The sequence below is a fragment of the Erpetoichthys calabaricus genome, chromosome 10, assembly GCF_900747795.2.
Source record: "Erpetoichthys calabaricus chromosome 10, fErpCal1.3, whole genome shotgun sequence".
Taxonomy (NCBI): domain Eukaryota; kingdom Metazoa; phylum Chordata; class Cladistia; order Polypteriformes; family Polypteridae; genus Erpetoichthys; species Erpetoichthys calabaricus.
Genome location: NC_041403.2, coordinates 121,482,821 through 121,500,567, shown reverse-complemented (window position 1 = coordinate 121,500,567; position 17,747 = coordinate 121,482,821). Strand labels below are relative to the sequence as shown.

Sequence of the window (17,747 nt, the reverse complement as noted above, 5' to 3'; positions counted from 1 at the left end):
AAAACCGAGCGGAGAAATTGTGTACGCCAGGGTATGAGGTACCGTGGAAATGTGCATGGCTTTACGCCAAGTTTAGGTTTTATACATCGCGATTTCAGTGTGGAAATGTTGCGTGCGCACAGAAATGTTGTGTACGACCGTTTATACATGAGGCCCTTGGACTCTTGGTCAACTGCCACTGTGTAAACCACCGATTGGCCCTTGCAAGTGCCCAAGCAGCAGCTGCTGTACCTTATTTAACAAAACTGAACGACACCTTAAGGCAACTGTTCTATTTCTTCCAAAATTCTTCAGTTAGGATGGCTGGTTCAACAAAAATCCAAAATATTCTGAACATTCCCCAGATTGAGCTGAAAATGACCAGTGACACTAGATGGCTGTCTCATGACTCTGCAGTACAGTCACTATGACAGTATATGAGGAGTGTCATAGCTGAGGCCACTGATCGGAATGACATCCCATCTGAAGGATTAAGCAGATGTATTAAAACATACAATTTTGTTTCCTCTCTGATGATGCTTTCAGACGTATTACTTTTTGTTGTCCAATTGCTTGGCTTGGCAAAGGCAAAATGTAAATCTTACCGAAATTGAGCCAATTTTGCTCACCACAAAATTGTCCATCATGGAGTTGAAAGACACTTCTGGGAGATATTTTCAAAGCCTTCATCATTGTCTGGCAGAAGAATGGTCAGATCTCCGCATTGTTTATACACAGAGTGCTTGTAATGTCATTCAAAACTGCAACATATGATAAATACCTAGAGACAGCTGTCAAGAACCTAGATGCAAGATTCCCTGACATGCCAATTATTTCCAGCTTTTGGAAAGTTTTCAATGCAGAAACTCACGATTCAAGCGAGTCTGCTAAAATTCTTTTCGATCATTACTCCAAAAATGGTAGCCCTCCAATTTTAAAATATGAAAGTAGCAGGCAAGAATGGACAGTTGCGTCAAAAATGATCAGAAGTCAAAGACTTCAGTGCAAAACAGATTTTACTAAAAATGGCTACAACATCAGAGCTCTAAGAGTCATTTCCAAATTCATGTTGGGCTAGTGATCCCAGTGAGCACAGCTGAATGTGAAAGGGGGTTTTCTGCCCTTAAAAGGATCAAGACACATTTGAGAAATCGCATGAAATCAAAGCACGCTAAATAATCTCATGCTGATCTCCTTGGAGGGCCCAGATCCTGGGGACTTTGATTATGGGAAAGCTGCAGACAACTGGGCTTCTTGGAAGAAAAGAAGAATAAATATTTAACTGAAGACACCTTCTGCATATGCAAGTTGGCTTTGAAGAATATTTTTAAATTTTTCTTCATTAGGTTTCCCATACTTCCTTCCTAAGCTTCAACCCAAACCCCCCCACCCCCGTTTTCACTTTTCTTCTCGACAGCGACAATACTTGTGCTTCTTGGTTTATGTCATAAGAGTTGTTATTTTAAATTTTTGTTAGGGTTGCAGGATCCTGAATTGGATACTTAAATGTAATAAAAAATATTCTGGCACAAGTGTGGAAGTCATATTGAGCATTGGAAAATAATTCATAATTAACTAATAAAATAGTGCACATTTAAATTTTCCCCATCAACAAATTTCCCCATCCCGCCCCACCCGGCTACTTTTTCATGCCACCCAGCTGGAAAAAATTTCTGGGGAGAAAACTGAAGAGCCATCAAGAACAGTGTGGAGGCTGCAGGAAGAGCATCAAGCTTGATCTGGCTGAAAAGGGGTGATGTGTTGAAGACTGTAAAATATCACTTTGGCACAAGCCGAGACTTGATCATCCTCAGTCGGGTCGTCTGGGAGAAGGTGTCCGTTTTAAGTCCCGAAACACCCTATGACTTCAGGAAACAACTGTGATGATTTGTCCAGGTTTGTTCATCAGTGGAAATATAATTAAGAAGGTACAAGAGACAATGGGATCTCAGCATGATGGCAGACTACTGTTGAATGATTCATAGGGAAGCACCAGAAAAAGTGTACATGACAGGCCACCAAACGAAGTTTTGTAATGAAACTACCAAGAAGTGACAAACACTTGAGAAGTTATATGCAAGTTAATGAAAATGTACGGTTTTCTTTAAATTATGTTTTAAAATGTTAGACTGACTATATATTTTCATCTTAAAATTGATTTAAAACAATATTATATGTCCACATCAATGACAGGCTGGACTTGTCTGACCCTTTTTATATAGTTCCTCTGTGTGAGACTTCTCTTAGAAGACGCACTTCATTAATGTGGGTACTGCCATCCTTTAAATGCTCTGTTACTCTGAGATGGTCAGTGGAATTGCTGGGCTGGTAACATCAATTCAAAAGTGGCCAACTGAAGCAATGAGCCGATTAAAAACAGCAGGCTCAGTAATAGGATGCTCTCTCGATTCATTGGGTGTACTGTAGTAGCATATGAGAGAATTAAACCTACAATTAAACCATTAAGCACAATTCTGCACATCCCGTCTCGGACACAATAACGCTGAGACGTTTCAGCAAACGAATCACTCGGCCTCACTGGGACTGTGACTGGCAAATCAAACGTTCTCTTTATTTTTCCTTCTTTTTAGTCATTCTGGTGTGTATTTGTTACCCCGGGGACAAACAAAGCGCCATCATTCCTATAAAATAGTGATTTTAAATATTAAAATTACATTTCTTTTAAATTTTGTAGTTAAGTGTGACGCTGAGGAAACATTCTAGCTATATTTTCTCATGTTCATGAATGCAAATAAAAAATACTATTGTCAAATAAAACAATTTTTTATGAGTTTAAAATTTCCCAGATCTGTGTTATTTTTTGTATAGAAGGACCCTGGATACACAGACGAAACCCAACTAACGCATCTTTTAACTCGTCGTATGGGTATGCGTAAATATTGTTGTCACATAACAAGAAATGTTACGTCCGATTTCCTAAATCATTGTGCGCAACACAAGATCAATTAACATAAAACATTCGTTATCCAAGTATTTGTAGCGGAGGAAATAATCGAAAACAAGGCAGGAAACAGGTGACCTCTAGTCAATCGCAGGCCCCGCTGATGCACGCCAATTTGCAACCAAAATATAAAGTCTGAAATCAGATTGTGAACTACTACCAGACAAGTTGTCCTGCTAGGCTCTTTATTTTATTTTAGTCTGTCAATAAACATATGTTAAAAGCGCAGGCCGGACGTACCTTTTCCACTTTCTTGGGACCCTTTACCAGTTCGTGACGCTTAGGGATGGTTCCTCCATCACAGCCCATGTTGAGAATCAAATCCTTCAAAAGAAATAACGAAGATTAAAGCAAAAACTTTTCAAATGCACTTAACACAACGCATACACGGATGTAAAGAAGCTGGTACAATGCGTAAACATTACAACTGCTTCCTGTGTCAAAGGTTACGGAGCTGTGTCAAAATAAAAGCTTCTCGCAAGTCTTTGTGCATCATGTGCAAGCCACAAATATAACTATTAAAAAAAAGCAAAAAAAGAAAAAAAAATCGGCGGAATATAGTAGAAAATAATTTCAAATAAAATTAAACTTTCTAATTTTGTGGCTTGATAGGACAAGAGGTTTTCAGGTCAATTTTATTGTCCTTATGTCTGAGAAATGCAGGGAGAAAACAGCACACGTTACAATAACAAATATAGCAATGAGAAAATAATTATTAATAAATATTATTAATTATTAATTATATAGAGTTCCAAACTGAAGATCGGTAAGTGTATAAATAAATAACATTAAGTGCGATGCCTATCAGATTTAATCATCTATTCTTTTTCGAGACCGGTTTATACAGTATATACACACACACACATTATGATAAAATATTATCACATATTTCGCCATTTTACAACCGAAAGAGAAACGGAGAATTAACAGTCCTAAAAATTACTAAAAGAACCAAGTTTCGCGTCTCTCAATGTACATACAGCTTCTCATAGCCTCGCAGTGGATGTCTGCGGCCAGACTCAATGGTTATAACACAGAACTGTTTTTTCCTGAATCCCAACATTACCCCACATTACGTATTTTTTTTTTTTATCTAAACCGGACGCAAAGCAGGATCAAGAAAAATAAAAAGGGTTAAATCAGCATACTGTAGACGGATGTAGAAAACTGCTGGACTACTTGATTGCTGGGATGAAACGCCGACATTTTTCTTAAAAGCAATACGGAGTGCTGTGTGTTAGTTCTGTATAGAGTTGATTAAACAATAACTTATACTCTAATAAATCTTTCTTTTTTGCCCCTAAGAAGTATTTTTTTTTCAATTTTCTTCACTTTGTGCGTGAGTAAGGGTGAGTGTTTAAAGACTGCTGAAAAAGCAATTATGTTCACATTTTGCACCGTGTTGGCGTAGCGGAGCAGCGACAGGAGTTAAAGCATTGAGTGTACAGTATTGTATTATTATGTTTGACTCTCACCCAAATATGTATCACTGCAGCTCCAGGCTGTATTTCTGCAGCCTGGAACTGAATGTCGAGTAGGTTCGCCCACTGCATGCCCGATTACACTATGGTTACGATTGTGGGAGGGTCAGATGTTAACTGACCATAAATGTGCCCGATCACCAGCCTGTGTCACGTGCTCACTGACCAGTTTTTGTTTTTTTTTTTTTCTTACTCCCTTCACGTCCTGTACCGTCACTTGCCAATGGCCCGTCCCTCATTGACCTACGGCTTGCCGTCACACGTCAGTGGCCTGCCTTTCTCTACAAACCACTGGCTTAATTGCCTTCACTGGCCCACCTGTACAGAACAATAGACTGCCCCTCAGGCTAATGGTGTACCTTAGAGCAGAGGTGTAGAGCGCTGGTCCCGCAGGGTCGCACTTGCTGCAGATTTTCATTCTAACCATCCTCTGTATTAGTGACGAGTATTTGCTGCTAATTCAATTCTTTTACCTTAATTTCAGTTAACTTGACTCAGGCCCTTTAGTTGACTCTTTTTCCTTAATTAGCAACCAAACAATAATGAGACTCAAAACAAGCCGCCACATGACTAGCTAACCATATAATCTGAAAATAACGAAAGGTGAAGGTCTCAATAAGGTTGATCGCTCTGGTCATCAAAACATTTTGACAGTATTCTTAGAAACAACAGAAAATCAACAGTTTTGGAAATGTGTGCTGTGGCAGAATGAGAGCAGCAACAAGCCATGGAATTAAATAGTGTGTTTAATTAGCAGCAAGAATCAGCTTCTTATTAAGAAACTGGTTGGAATGAAATTGTTTGGAGTTTGAAGCTCCAATTTAGCTGGTCAGCTGTTGGTTTGGTTTCATGTCTGTTTGTCTGTAATTTAATGAAGAAAAGAATCAATTCAGAATGAGTGAATCCTTAAGAACAGAGCTGTTAAAATGAAGGGAAAATAACTTATTCAGCAGTGAAAACTAGTCACTGATTAGGAAAAGGGATAGAATGAAAACTTGCAGCCACTGCAGCCCTCCAGGGCCAGATTTTGAAACACCTGTCTTAGAGAATAACAAAAAGAAACTTTTGCTTTAAGTAGACTACATCATGGATTCCCAAACTCAGTCCTGGGGACCCACTATGGCTGCAGGTTTTTGTTCCAACTAGCTTCTGTTTTTAATTGGACTCTTGGGCTAATTAAATTGTGTTATTTCCCAAGTTCTGTGTTTTGGGAACAATCTAGAAATTAGAAAACTAAGTTTGGTAAAAAAAAAAATAAATAAATAAAATGTACTAAGCAGTTATATGGGAAAAAAGTATTTTTCTTTTTAATATTTTCATCTTGATTTTCATTGTACTTTTCCAGGTGTTCTAATTGTTTAATTCATTATTTACTAATTAGTGTGGCTGATGCTAAAGTAGTTGCAGCCTTTGATTATTAAGTGTTATTTGCCTGTATGTCTGCTCTTCTAGTTTTTAATTGTCATTATTAAGATACAATGAAGGGAGCAAACTGCACAGAGAAAGAACAAAATATAACAAAATCAACAAAAGAGAGTTAAGCATTTAAATCTATACCAAAAATAGAAATATTTCTAAATGTTTTGTAAATGTATAAATCATGCTGCAGTGCTTTTCAGAATGTAGAATAAAAAAGGAGGAAAAAAATATTAGGTAATTAAATTTGATCCGTGTTAACAGTTGTTGTCAGTGATTATGAATCTGCAGCCACAGTGGGTCCCTGGGACCGAGTTTGGGAATCTCTGGACTACGTAATTTTCTCAGGCTAGTATATTAAATATGCAATTCATTATAGTAACAGTTATACTGTTTATGAAAGTCCTATGATGAAAGCAATCTAACATTTGAATAACTTAAAGCAATTAGGAAACCAAACTAATGTATTTTGCTTATAATTCCTTAAATATATGTTTGTGGAGAGCATATGGGGTTGGGGGCCGGTAATCTGCTAAAACCCACGTAAACATGGGGAGAAAATGCAAATGTAATTTTAAAAAATGTTGTAGCTAGGATTTGAACATAGGAGTCTGGAAGTGAGAGGCAACAGCATTAACCACCATCATTCATGCTGTAATCGTCAATATTTTTATTCCTTGCTTATACATGTTTGAACTTAAAAACTGCTGATGTACTAAATGTGCATTTTAATGCTTACTGAAAATATAATCTTGTGTTATGTTTAGTCTTGTTATTTGCTAATGCTGACCATGTTGTTTATCCATCCACTTTCCAAACTTTGAGAGTGTATTTTTCAGTAAATTCTTAAAATACAATTCTAATAACACAATAGTATTGTGTAATAATAATTTTTTTGAATTTTTTGAATTTTTTTGAATGGCAGGAAAAAAGTTTCTACTGTTTTAATCTAAATAACGTCCTACTTTTAACTTGGGATTTTTCTTTAGTGCATATTATTTATAATATTTTATCTAATTATATATATTCATTGCATTCGTAGTCTGAGTCTCGACGACCTGAATTGTGTGGGTGGTTACCTACCAGGTAACGCTTGTGGTTGGTCTGCCATTTTGAAAACATCCGCCACGGTGCCCTCTTTCAGTTGCGAGAGGGCGCAGCGTAAACGGGCTTCGTCTCTGATGCTGACGTCTGAGGTTCGATTCCCCGAGAGGGGAGCAGTAGAGTGTGTATGCCTGATGAGCCCAAATGAGGGTGAAACACGTGTCGCGTACCCTTTGCATTATTTGACAGTAAACTACACAATATATATATATCTATACTAATAAAAGGCAAAGCCCTCACTGACTGACTGACTCACTCACTCATCACTAATTCTCCAACTTCCCGTGTAGGTAGAAGGCTGAAATTTGGCAGGCTCATTCCTTACAGCTTACTTACAAAAGTTAGGCAGGTTTCATTTCGAAATTCTACGCGTAATGGTCATAACTGGAACCTGTTTTTTGTCCATATACTGTAATGGAGGAGGCGGAGTCACGTATCGCGTCATCACGCCTCCTACGTAATCACGTGAACTGAAAACAAGGAAGAGATTTACAGCATGAGTCAAACGCGGGAACGAAGGTAAATGACGTTAATTGTTGAGTGTCTTTTAATACATTTACGGGGTGATTTCTCAGGCTTAAAAGCTCGCCTTTTATCAAACGCGGGAACAAAGGTAAATGACATTGTTGAGTGTCTTTTAATACTGTGTAAGCATACATATTAACACATGTGCAATTAAACGTGTGCATTTACGGGGTGATTTCTCAGGCTTAAAGCTCGCCTTTTATTAAAAAGGTAAATGCAAACTGTTTTCATTCTGAAGGGCACAAACCACGTTAGATTTCAGCCGTTAAATGCGCAAAAATGTCGGTACACCAGATAAATAAGCGCAACATATTATCAGTTGTATTGTATGCTTACAATACATATAGAAATGTGTTAATCGTTAATTAATAGTATGGGATGATGTTTTTCGACTCGCGCCTTGATTTAAACGATTGCATGTCTTGGTGGGTTTGCGTAGTTTATTGTCAATATCTTTACACCTCTTTTTAAGACTTATTAACTGAAATGGGCTTTCACAAAAAAAGTTAGGGCTTTGCTACAGGATACACCCTCCACAAGTTAAGGAAGTAAAAATAAAAGGTATATATTTCTGTTTTATTTAAACCTTTTAAGTTCTTCATTATGTAAAGCACTTTGAGCTACTTTTTGTATGAAAATGTGCTATATAAATAAATGTTGTTGTTGTTGTAAGCATACATATTAACAAATGTGCAATTAAACGTGTGCATTTACGGGGTGATTTCTCAGGCTTAAAAGCTCGCCTTTTATTAAAAAGATAAATGCAAACTGTTTTCATTCTGAAGGGCACAAACCACATTGGATTTCAGCCGTTAAACAAGCAAAAATGTCGGTACACCAGATAAATAAGCGCAACATATTATCAGTTGTATTGTATGCTTACAATACATATAGAAATGTGTTAATCGTTAACTAATAGTATGGGATGGTGTTTTTCAACTCGCGCCTTGATTTAAATGATTGCATGTCTTGGTGGGTTTGCGGTAGCTTATTGTCAATATCTTTACACCTCTTTTTAAGACTTATTGACTGAGACGGGCTTTCACGAAAAAAGTTAGGGCTTTGCTACAGGATACACTCTCCACAAGTTAAGGAAGTAAAAATAAAGGTATATATTTCTGTTTTATTTAAACCTTTTAAGTTCGTATGCATAGCCCCATTTAGCTGTTTTAGTTTTTTTTTTCTTTCTTCAGTAATATTTAATCTCCTTAAAGAAAAACAACATATGCATTTCACTGTTTTTGTATCTCTTTAGTAATATTTTAGTGTAAAAGGATAACCAGTATTTAAACCTTTTATGTTACTTTATAAAGTTATTTTACACAATGTTGGAAAAATAATAAGAAAGCTACATATTTTGGCAGCTGCTGCTTTAATTTTCAATGAAATGAAAAAAGCTCTCCAAGAGAAAACCTCAATGAAGAAGAAACAGTTTGCACTATCTAAAAAGGAGAAACCCTCATTTATAAAGGTTTGCTGCAGATGATTTAACTGAAAATAAATGAATAGTTCCTATGTGTATAATACATATTTATCTATTTGACTTATGCCTTTATTCCAGCAACTTGCAACATCTGAGGTACAATTTGTTACATTACTTTTATTTTTTGCAGCACAGGCAGGTGAAGTGACTTCCTCAGGGTCACACAGTGGTGTCAGTACCAGGATTTGAACTGACAAGCTCCGGGTTTGCTGAAATATTACTGAAGAAAGAAAAAAAAAGAAAACGGGCAAATGGGGCTATGCATACAAATGTCCATCCACCAATTATCCAACCCGCTATATCCTAAATACAGGAGCCAATCCCTGCCAGCACAGGGCACAAGGCAGGAAACAAACCCCGGGCAAGGTGCCAGCCCACCGCAGGGCGCACACACCCACACACACCCACACACCACAGACAATTTAGAATCGCAAATGCACCTAACCTGCATGTCTTTGGACTGTGGGAGGAAACCGGAGTACCTGGAGGAAACCCAGACAGACACGGGGAGAACATTCAAACTCCAAGCAGGGAAGCGAACCAGGGTCTCCTAACTGGCACCTTTCACTGCGCCACCATACCGCCCACATACAAACTTAAAAGGTTTAAATAAAACAAAAATATATACCTTTATTTTTACTTCCTTAACTTGTGGAGGGTGTATCCTGTAGCAAAGCCCTAACTTTTTTCATGAAAGCCCCTTTCAGTCAATAAGCCTTAAAAACAGGTGTAAAGCTAAACTTGCAGCACCGCTATTCAATTACACTTGCCTAACGCCTCTCCTAAGGGGAAATACTGTGGGATCTGGGCATCCGTCAAAACACCAATCACAGGCCCGATTAGAAAGCGGGAAGCTGTGATTTGTCGTCTCCCTCCCATGTAACAATCACAGCCCGTGTTACAACGCACTATATATGTGTATATGTATATATGTATATGTGTGTGTGTATGTATGTGTGTATATGTATGTGTATATATATGTTGATATGTGTGTATATATAATATATATATATGTGTGTGGATGTGTATATGTATATATATATATGTATATATGTGTATATGTAGATATGTATATGTATATCTATGTTTACATAACCCCTTTAACACACTACTTCTCCGCTGCGAAGCGCGGGTATTTTGCTAGTATATATATATATATAATGACCAACATCTAGGTCACAAATGCTCAGAAATCAACAAATGTAATATTTTCTGCCACATATTTGTTCTAGAAAAAGCTACTCATGATATGTGCTGAATTAAAAGCCCATCAAACTGCAAACTACAACAAACAAGGTATTTCACCATTGTAAAGGACAGCAAAACAGTGTTCCATATTTACATTGCTGTACTCCATATCATGATTGTACATTATTCAAAGCAATCAAAAATGCACAAGCCCACACATTGTGCCAGCAATTCTGAGGCAGGTAGGCAAATAAAACTAGTCATTGTGTGACTTACAAATTTACACTAGTCCCAGTTATTGTTTGGAAAACATACTTATTATATAATACTTGTATTTAACATGGTTTGTGAAGTGCAAGAAAATGCTCTAATCTGTATACATTGCCAAGTCACCACATCTGCCTTGCTGACAGTCTTCCGCTTCAGTGCCATAAGGTTATGCCCAGGATCTTAATCATCTGTCAAAAAACAGCGTGGCATAGCGGGTCCATGGCTCAGAAAAACTTGCAGTGTTTAATAAATAAATAATGAAGTCACTTGTGCTGAGGAGTGGAGCAGGTGAGAGCAATCTGACATGCTCATCTTGGTTAAGGTACTGATGGTAGATCAGTCACAAATGGTGGCAACGGTGGGATGAGCTGGTGATGGGGACTAAAAAAAAGCGATGGAACAGCAAGCGGAATAGGTGCCTGGCTATTTGTTTTTAAAATAACCCACTGAAGCCAAGCTGGAAAAGGATATTTTAAGGACTGAACTTTTTAATGGACCAATTATTTGATTGGTTTTATGTCTGTTTTAAAAGTTCTTGTTACTTTTAATGTCCTTGGTTTTACAAGAGGTGCTTGGGTTTACATTTTAGTAGGGTTGGTTTTAGTGCTTTTATTATTTATTGTTTTTAGTGCAGTGACAGGGCCAAGCTGCGGATCTGGGCCACCGGTTGCAGTGGGTTGTTAGAGGCATGGAGCCTTTCTGTGCAAATGGGGAGAGGTATGTGGTATAGCAAGTCTGAAGCTCAGAAGAGCTGTCAGTTTTTAATAATATAAATAATGAACTCGCTCATGCTGGGGAGTGAGCAGGTGCAAGGAATCTGCCACGCTCATCTCTGTTACGCTACTGACAGTGTTGGGTTCAAGATGCTCTCATTATAGAAGATGGAACAACGAGCCGACCCACACCGTCTTAAGCAGCAGTTATGTCACTAATTGACAGTTTCCAAAAATTGCATAGTCAGAAAATCAAGCTCAGTAAACAGAAAGTTTAGGGGCGATAGTAACAAAAATTAATTTTTTTTAACAAAAAAGTGAACTGTTTTATCAGTGATAATAAAACAATTTGTAAATCCTTGACAGTTTTTAATTCTTTGTTGATAGTTTTATAAGTTTGTATCTGTTATAGTATTTCTAAAAGCAATATTTAAGGTAAAGTGCACACTGAAACTGATGTTCTGGGTTGACAGAAAAGTTCCATTTGTTCCTTGCTTCTGCTAAGAAGTGAAAGGGCAGAAAAGAGCTCACTGGCTTTGTCCTAAGTGTGGGAAGGTAGTGCTAAGACAACACAACTTTAAGGCCCATCTGGAAAAACATGGTAACGTACAGTGTTCTTGTGTACAATAGGTGATCTCTTTATTTATATTCATATGTATATAATATCAATGTAATTTCCTAATTGTTTAAATTATTTTCACAATACATTCTGGCTGTGCAGAGTTGTGGGATTTTTCATGCACTTCCCCAATATATTGTCACCCCTTCTGCTCAAATGTAAGCCATCACAGCAGAACAGGTTCCATCTTTTCCAAAAAGAGTCCTAATGTCCCATAAATCTGTACTTTTCTATTCTACTCCAAAGTTTGAGTCACACATTCAATATTTTAATGTCCTCAGTCCTACCAGGACTGCTGTGTGGCATATAAAGACCTTCAGAGAATACCTTGTGAATTCTGTTTCTCAGCTTGGCGCTTAACTGTTTAATTTTTGACTGCTGAACTGATAGCCTGCCTTTTATTTATGTCATCCAGCCATCCATCCATTATCCAACCTGCTATATCCTAACTACAGGGTCACGGGGGTCTGCTGGAGCCAATCACAGCCAACACAGGGCGCAAGGCAAAAACAAACCCCCAGGCAGGTTGCAGCCCACCGCAGAGTGCACACACACCAAGCACACACTAGGGACAATTTAGGATCACCAATCCACCTAACCTGCATGTCTTTGGACTGTGGGAGGAAACCCACACAGACACGGGGAGAACATGCAAACTCCACGTAGGGAGGACCCAGGAAGCGAACCCAGGTCTCCTTGCTGTGAGGCAGCAGCACTATCACTGCGCTACTGTGCCGCCCTATTTATGTCCTGGATAATGAAATCTAGATCCACCCCCACTCTGGTGAATAGCCTTTCCCCCCTTCTAGTGAGTTTGCCCACCTGTGGACCCAGAAGACAATACAAGAGTGTCTGCTCCAGGAACAAACCTGCATTTCAGTACCTCTTCAGACTATGTCCACCACAGTCACTACCTCTCTTTCTTTTTGTAGGAATGTTTTAAGAGTACCAATTTGTTCCTCATACCTTCCTAACACCTCAGAGTTTTCAGAGTTACTGTCCGGTTCAGCGAGGTCCTGAAAATGGTGTGATATTTCCAGTTCAGTGGTTTATGTCTGAAATACAGTGCATTGCTTAAATGTGCTACGTGACTCCCCTAGTTCACCCCAAGAAAGACCGACTCATTCTTGTTACATTAAGCTCCAACATCAAACAGTACTTGCATTATATTAGCCTCGATATCAAAATTTGTATTAGTAAATTTATCAGCTTCCTCTTTATTAAAGTGTAAATTATTTAAATTATATAATTTAAAACATAAATATTGGTTTAAATGAACTATTGCAGTGATTTAACACCTGTATTATGCTCATACCTTGACTGCTTGTGCCTTTATCTATAATTGCATTACCTTTTTCCTGATTGCCTAGTTAGGTGACTGTTATTCTAACATGATGCCCCACTTTATCTTTTTTAGTTTCACACTCGGTGCTGCCAAATACACTGTATTTAAAGAATATGTTCCTTGTTATGAATGAATGCTTATGCTCTCACTATTTTAGCCTTTCCATCTAACTGCTGTGTAGTGCTTCATCTTAAGATTATTTTTATACCCTAATTCCTTCTCACTAAGGAAACATGCATATTCCTATTAGTCCTTAAGACGCTTGCTATTTTCTTACTCTCCTGAAGTCTCTTATCGCTTGAGTTCTTCTGTGCCTCCAACACACTTTAAAATTTGAACCCAATTCCCTTTTCAGGATACAAATGAAAAAATAAAAGCAAAAACATTTTAAGGGATCATTTGTCTGGAAAAACAAAACAGTATAGTCGGCTGCTGTGGCCCCCTTTATTTTCTTTGATTTTCTCTTGCAAGCACTACATATTGTGGTGTAATGCAGTTTGAATTCAGGAGGAAAAGAAAAATAGGATTATGTGTCATAACAGCATCTACACTCACATTAATGAACCCTGGATATTGTAATGAGCATCCTTTGCCATTAGTGGGCCCATACTGCGTCTCAGCCCAGTGTCCTATGGAGTGTATGACCTGTAACTTGTAGAGCAAGGCAAGCCATTGGCCCGTGACTGCGTGTCACTATCCTGTGTGTGCGTGCCACTATCCCATGAGTGTGTGACACTGTCCTGTGAATCTGTCTCGTCAGCGCGTGCCAGTGTCCTGTGCCACTGCCTCATACATCTGTGTCCCTTGTGGGCAAGCAACTGTCCTATACATGCGTTAAAATGGCTAATAAAAACGTAACAATACAGTACACTTGGTGCTCTAACTGCTGCTGTGGTGCACCGAGCAATGAACCCTGCGATGGGACTCTTGCTCCATTCAGGGTTCCTTCCTACTTTGCACCCAGTCCTGCAAGGATATGCTCCAGCTCCGTAGAAACCCTGAATTGAATTAATATAGAAAATAATGACGAATTTCAAATAATTTGCATGTTTGTTTCTTTTAATACGAAAGAAAATGCCATATCAACAGTTAATTTTAATACTGCATGTACTTCGAATTCTAAACAATCTTTATAAATTTAGCTGCAACATTATAAATAATTATGAAGAGCATTAATTTCTAATGAGATCTCAATAGAAGATTTTTTTTTTTTGCACCAAAACTAAGGAATGATTTGAGCATCATTTTTTAATTGCATGTTTAATCTGTAATTAGTCAGTCAGTCATTCTCCAACCCGCTATATCCTAACACAATTTAGGATCACCAATGCACCTAACCTGCATGTCTTTGGACTGTGGGAGGAAACTGGAGCACCCAGATGAAACCCAAGCAGACACAGGGAGAACATGCAAACTCCACGCAGGGAGGACCCGGGAAGCGAACCCAGGTCTCCTAACTGTAAGGCAACAGCCACGTTGTCTTTTCATTGTTCTTTGCGGTTCCGGCTGCTTTTCTATATATAATCCACCAAGTCACCCGACCATGGTAGTAGCGAGGGGGGTGCGGGTGAGTACAAAGGGCAGGGACGTAATCAGTGCGAGCGTATGACTCACACTTACTGGGTATTCCTCGTTCGTGTGGAACAATTGTAAGCCCCGGTCCCCATTACGAATGGGCTTCGACGGCTTACCCACGCCTGTCGGCGCCGGGTAGACACACATTGATCCATTCAGTGTAGCGCGCGTGCAGCACTGGACATCTAAGGGCATCACAGACCTGTTAATGCTCAATCTCACGTGGCTGAAAGCCACTTGTCCCTCTAAGAAGTTGGACGCCGACCGCTTGGCGATCGCGTAACTATTTAGCAGTAGGGAGTCTCATTCATTTTCGGAATTAACCAGACTAATCACTCGACCAACTAAGTACGGCCATGCAACACCACGCACAGAATCGAGAAAGAGCTATCAATCTGTCAATCCTCTCCATGTCCAGGCAGGGTGAGGTTTCCCGTGTTGAGTCAAATTAAGCAAAATTTGTGTGTGGTGAGTTGTTGCGTCCGGGCACATGAGCAGGCACTTTCAATGTCTTGAGAGCGTGGGTGGGTGCGTGCTGGGGAATAATGAGTATCTATATATTTTCTTAGATATAGACAGCGTCTGTAGTTGTGATGGATTTACACTCCAGTACATTGCGGTGAACACTGGTAACAGTTAGGCGGGCAGGCGTTCTTGTCTCATGTTCTTAGAGTTGGTGGGCGTGTCTCTCTATCGGTTCGAGTTGTTGGGCGGTGCTCTGTCGTTTGTATCCCATGGTCGGACAACTTGGTGAAATATATATGGAAATGCAGCCGAAACCAAAAAGAATAATGAAAAGTCAACGTAGCTCAGTGGTGCATGTGTACTGTAGCAGAGACGAAAGCAAGTTGGTGAGTTGTTGCGTCTGGGCACATGAGCAGGCACTGTGAATACCTCGAGAGCATGGGTAGACGTGTACTCGAGTTGGTGGGCGTGAGTTGGTGGGTTGGGTTTTGTGAGTTGACTGACATGGCTATTTTTTGCGTACCCCATGGTTGTCTTCCGGCAGTGTGAATGCCTCGAGAGTCAGAGTTGCCGGCATATCCCATCGTCTAAGCGTTGGTGGGCATGGCTATATCGTGCGTATCCCATGTTTTACACGCTGCATACACATCCGCGACAAACATGCCTCTTCTTAGATGGTCCTGCCGCGTCTACCCTCATTCTCGAAGCATACACACCGCCTGGTCATGCGCCCGCTCGCAAGAGCAACTCACAGAGACCCGCCCACCAACTCTAAGACCATGGCATGTAAAACAGTTTGCGATGGTGGACGCGGTTGTGCGTCGTAACCGAAAAGAATAATAAAAAGTCAACGTGGTTCAGAGGTGCATGTGGACTGTAGCAGAGACAAACACGAATGACGCCGTGTTTTGTGAGTTGCTGCGTCTGAGTTGGTGGGCGTGGGTCTGCGAGTTGTCATCGTATCCAATGGTCTTAGAGTTGGTGGGCATGGCTCCGTCCTGCGTGCTCCATGGGTGTCTAGCTCACTGGCGGCTTAGTGAATTATATATATAGACTAGGGGGCTCGGCCCCCTGCTCGCTTCGCTCGCCAACCCCTGGCGTTGGGACATGACAAAGAGTGAGATGTATGAATTAGATATAGAATAGTGTGCAGCTTTGGATGATGCGCATAGAAATAACAAATAGAGTGTTTGGCATATATTAATGTTTTATTGGAATGTGCTCCATGATGTCAGCATCCCGATTAATGTAGTCCAGCAGCGATTTGTATTTATCGGCTCTAAGTGAAGGCTGGTTGTTTTTTATCCACTGCAGATCATTTGATTCCGCTCGAACATAAACGTCAACGATGTATTGTTGAGTCAGCTTTCCTGCATTGGGTAATGGATTAAAGTCGTCCCTTACTGAGAATGTGTAGGAGAAATATTCTTTCATGGATACACGTGATCGTCTCTGTGCCTGCTGTTTTTTAATTCTTGAAATTGTAGCACTCCATCATTCCTGTCCAGTTGGAAATAATATGGGGTATGTTAAAGTATCAAGAAGCGGAAAGCAAATGTCTATGCGTTGGAATGTAGGTGTGTTGTTTTTATCAGGACGTAAATGTAGAACAATATCTCTGTGAAATGGAGGCTCACCATCTTTACTTTGAAAGACAATTGCCACTTCATTAACGACGGGCAGATTGTATCGTCTTGGATCTTGTTCTTTGTCCTTTATCAAGACCAAAGCAATTGTAGTTGCCGCTATAACTTCTGCATTTGCTTTTGTATTTGCCTCCTTTTCAACTTCATGTAGCATTTTTATAGACTTAGCTAATGGGTGATTGTTTATGACATGAGTGACGTTTCTCATTATAGGCTCCGTGCATTGTTTGTTTTCAGGAAGGTTCATGCGTTGATATCTAGGATGTAGATTTGTGCATATTTGCGTTGTTGATTTGTTTCAGGGTGCACTGTTCCAATGCGATGCAATATTTGTCCACATATGCGAAAGCAGTATGGGCCATTGCCTTTTGGTGGCCTGATATGTACTCCGGTAGATGCAAAAGCAAATGAACTATTGTAGGATGTAATGCAGTTCATAAAGTTTTTACTTTCAGGCACATCGTTAGTTAGAAGCCTCTTTAGATATTCAGGATATGAATGTAAAGGAGGCAGTCTAATCTGACCTTTTTGATAACAACGTGTAAATTCATTATTTGTATTGCCAGTTGTTTCTTCTGTGAAGTTAAGTGAATGACAATGATTGCAAATGACATTCATTAATCCCAATGAATTTTCCTCAATAGTGGATTCCTTATTGAAGGCGTTTTCAGCCATTTGGCGTAAGCGTTTAACAGGTGTGTGGCGTTGATGTCCGCGACGGGCATGTTTTGCTTTTTGCGTTTGATTGCCTTTTTGTTGCATGTCCATTATTTGTGACGCGCTATTTTTTTCTTTTTTTTTTCTTCGCCTCCGCTTTGCGCAAAGTCCGTTTCAGTCTACGCCGTGCATTGTTTGTATCGAGCCTTGTCCGTTTTTGTATGTCGGTCATTTGAGGTTTGTGCTTTTCGCGTCTTGCTTTTTTTTTTCTGTCAGTTCATTTGCGCTTTGCACGTCTCCGTTCATTTATTCTGTCTCT

At 39.4% G+C, this 17,747-nt stretch overlaps 1 protein-coding gene across 2 annotated transcripts in view; it reads right to left on the bottom strand.

Annotated features, from left to right (window-relative positions):
* Positions 1-4,535, bottom strand: part of rtf2 (replication termination factor 2) — a 215,866-nt gene extending 211,331 nt beyond the window's left edge. The window contains exons 1-2 of one of the 2 annotated variants that reach the window (XM_028811849.2): positions 4,417-4,535; positions 3,182-3,265 (exon numbers count right to left, since the gene is read on the bottom strand). In XM_028811849.2, coding sequence (XP_028667682.1) covers positions 3,182-3,265; positions 4,417-4,494 — 162 coding nt within the window. In that variant the 5' untranslated portion in view covers positions 4,495-4,535. Of the gene's footprint in view, positions 1-3,181; positions 3,266-3,921; positions 3,941-4,416 lie in introns of those variants that run through there. The other variant, XM_028811850.2, reaches the window with a different exon arrangement.
* Between the last annotated feature and the right edge of the window lie 13,212 nt (positions 4,536-17,747).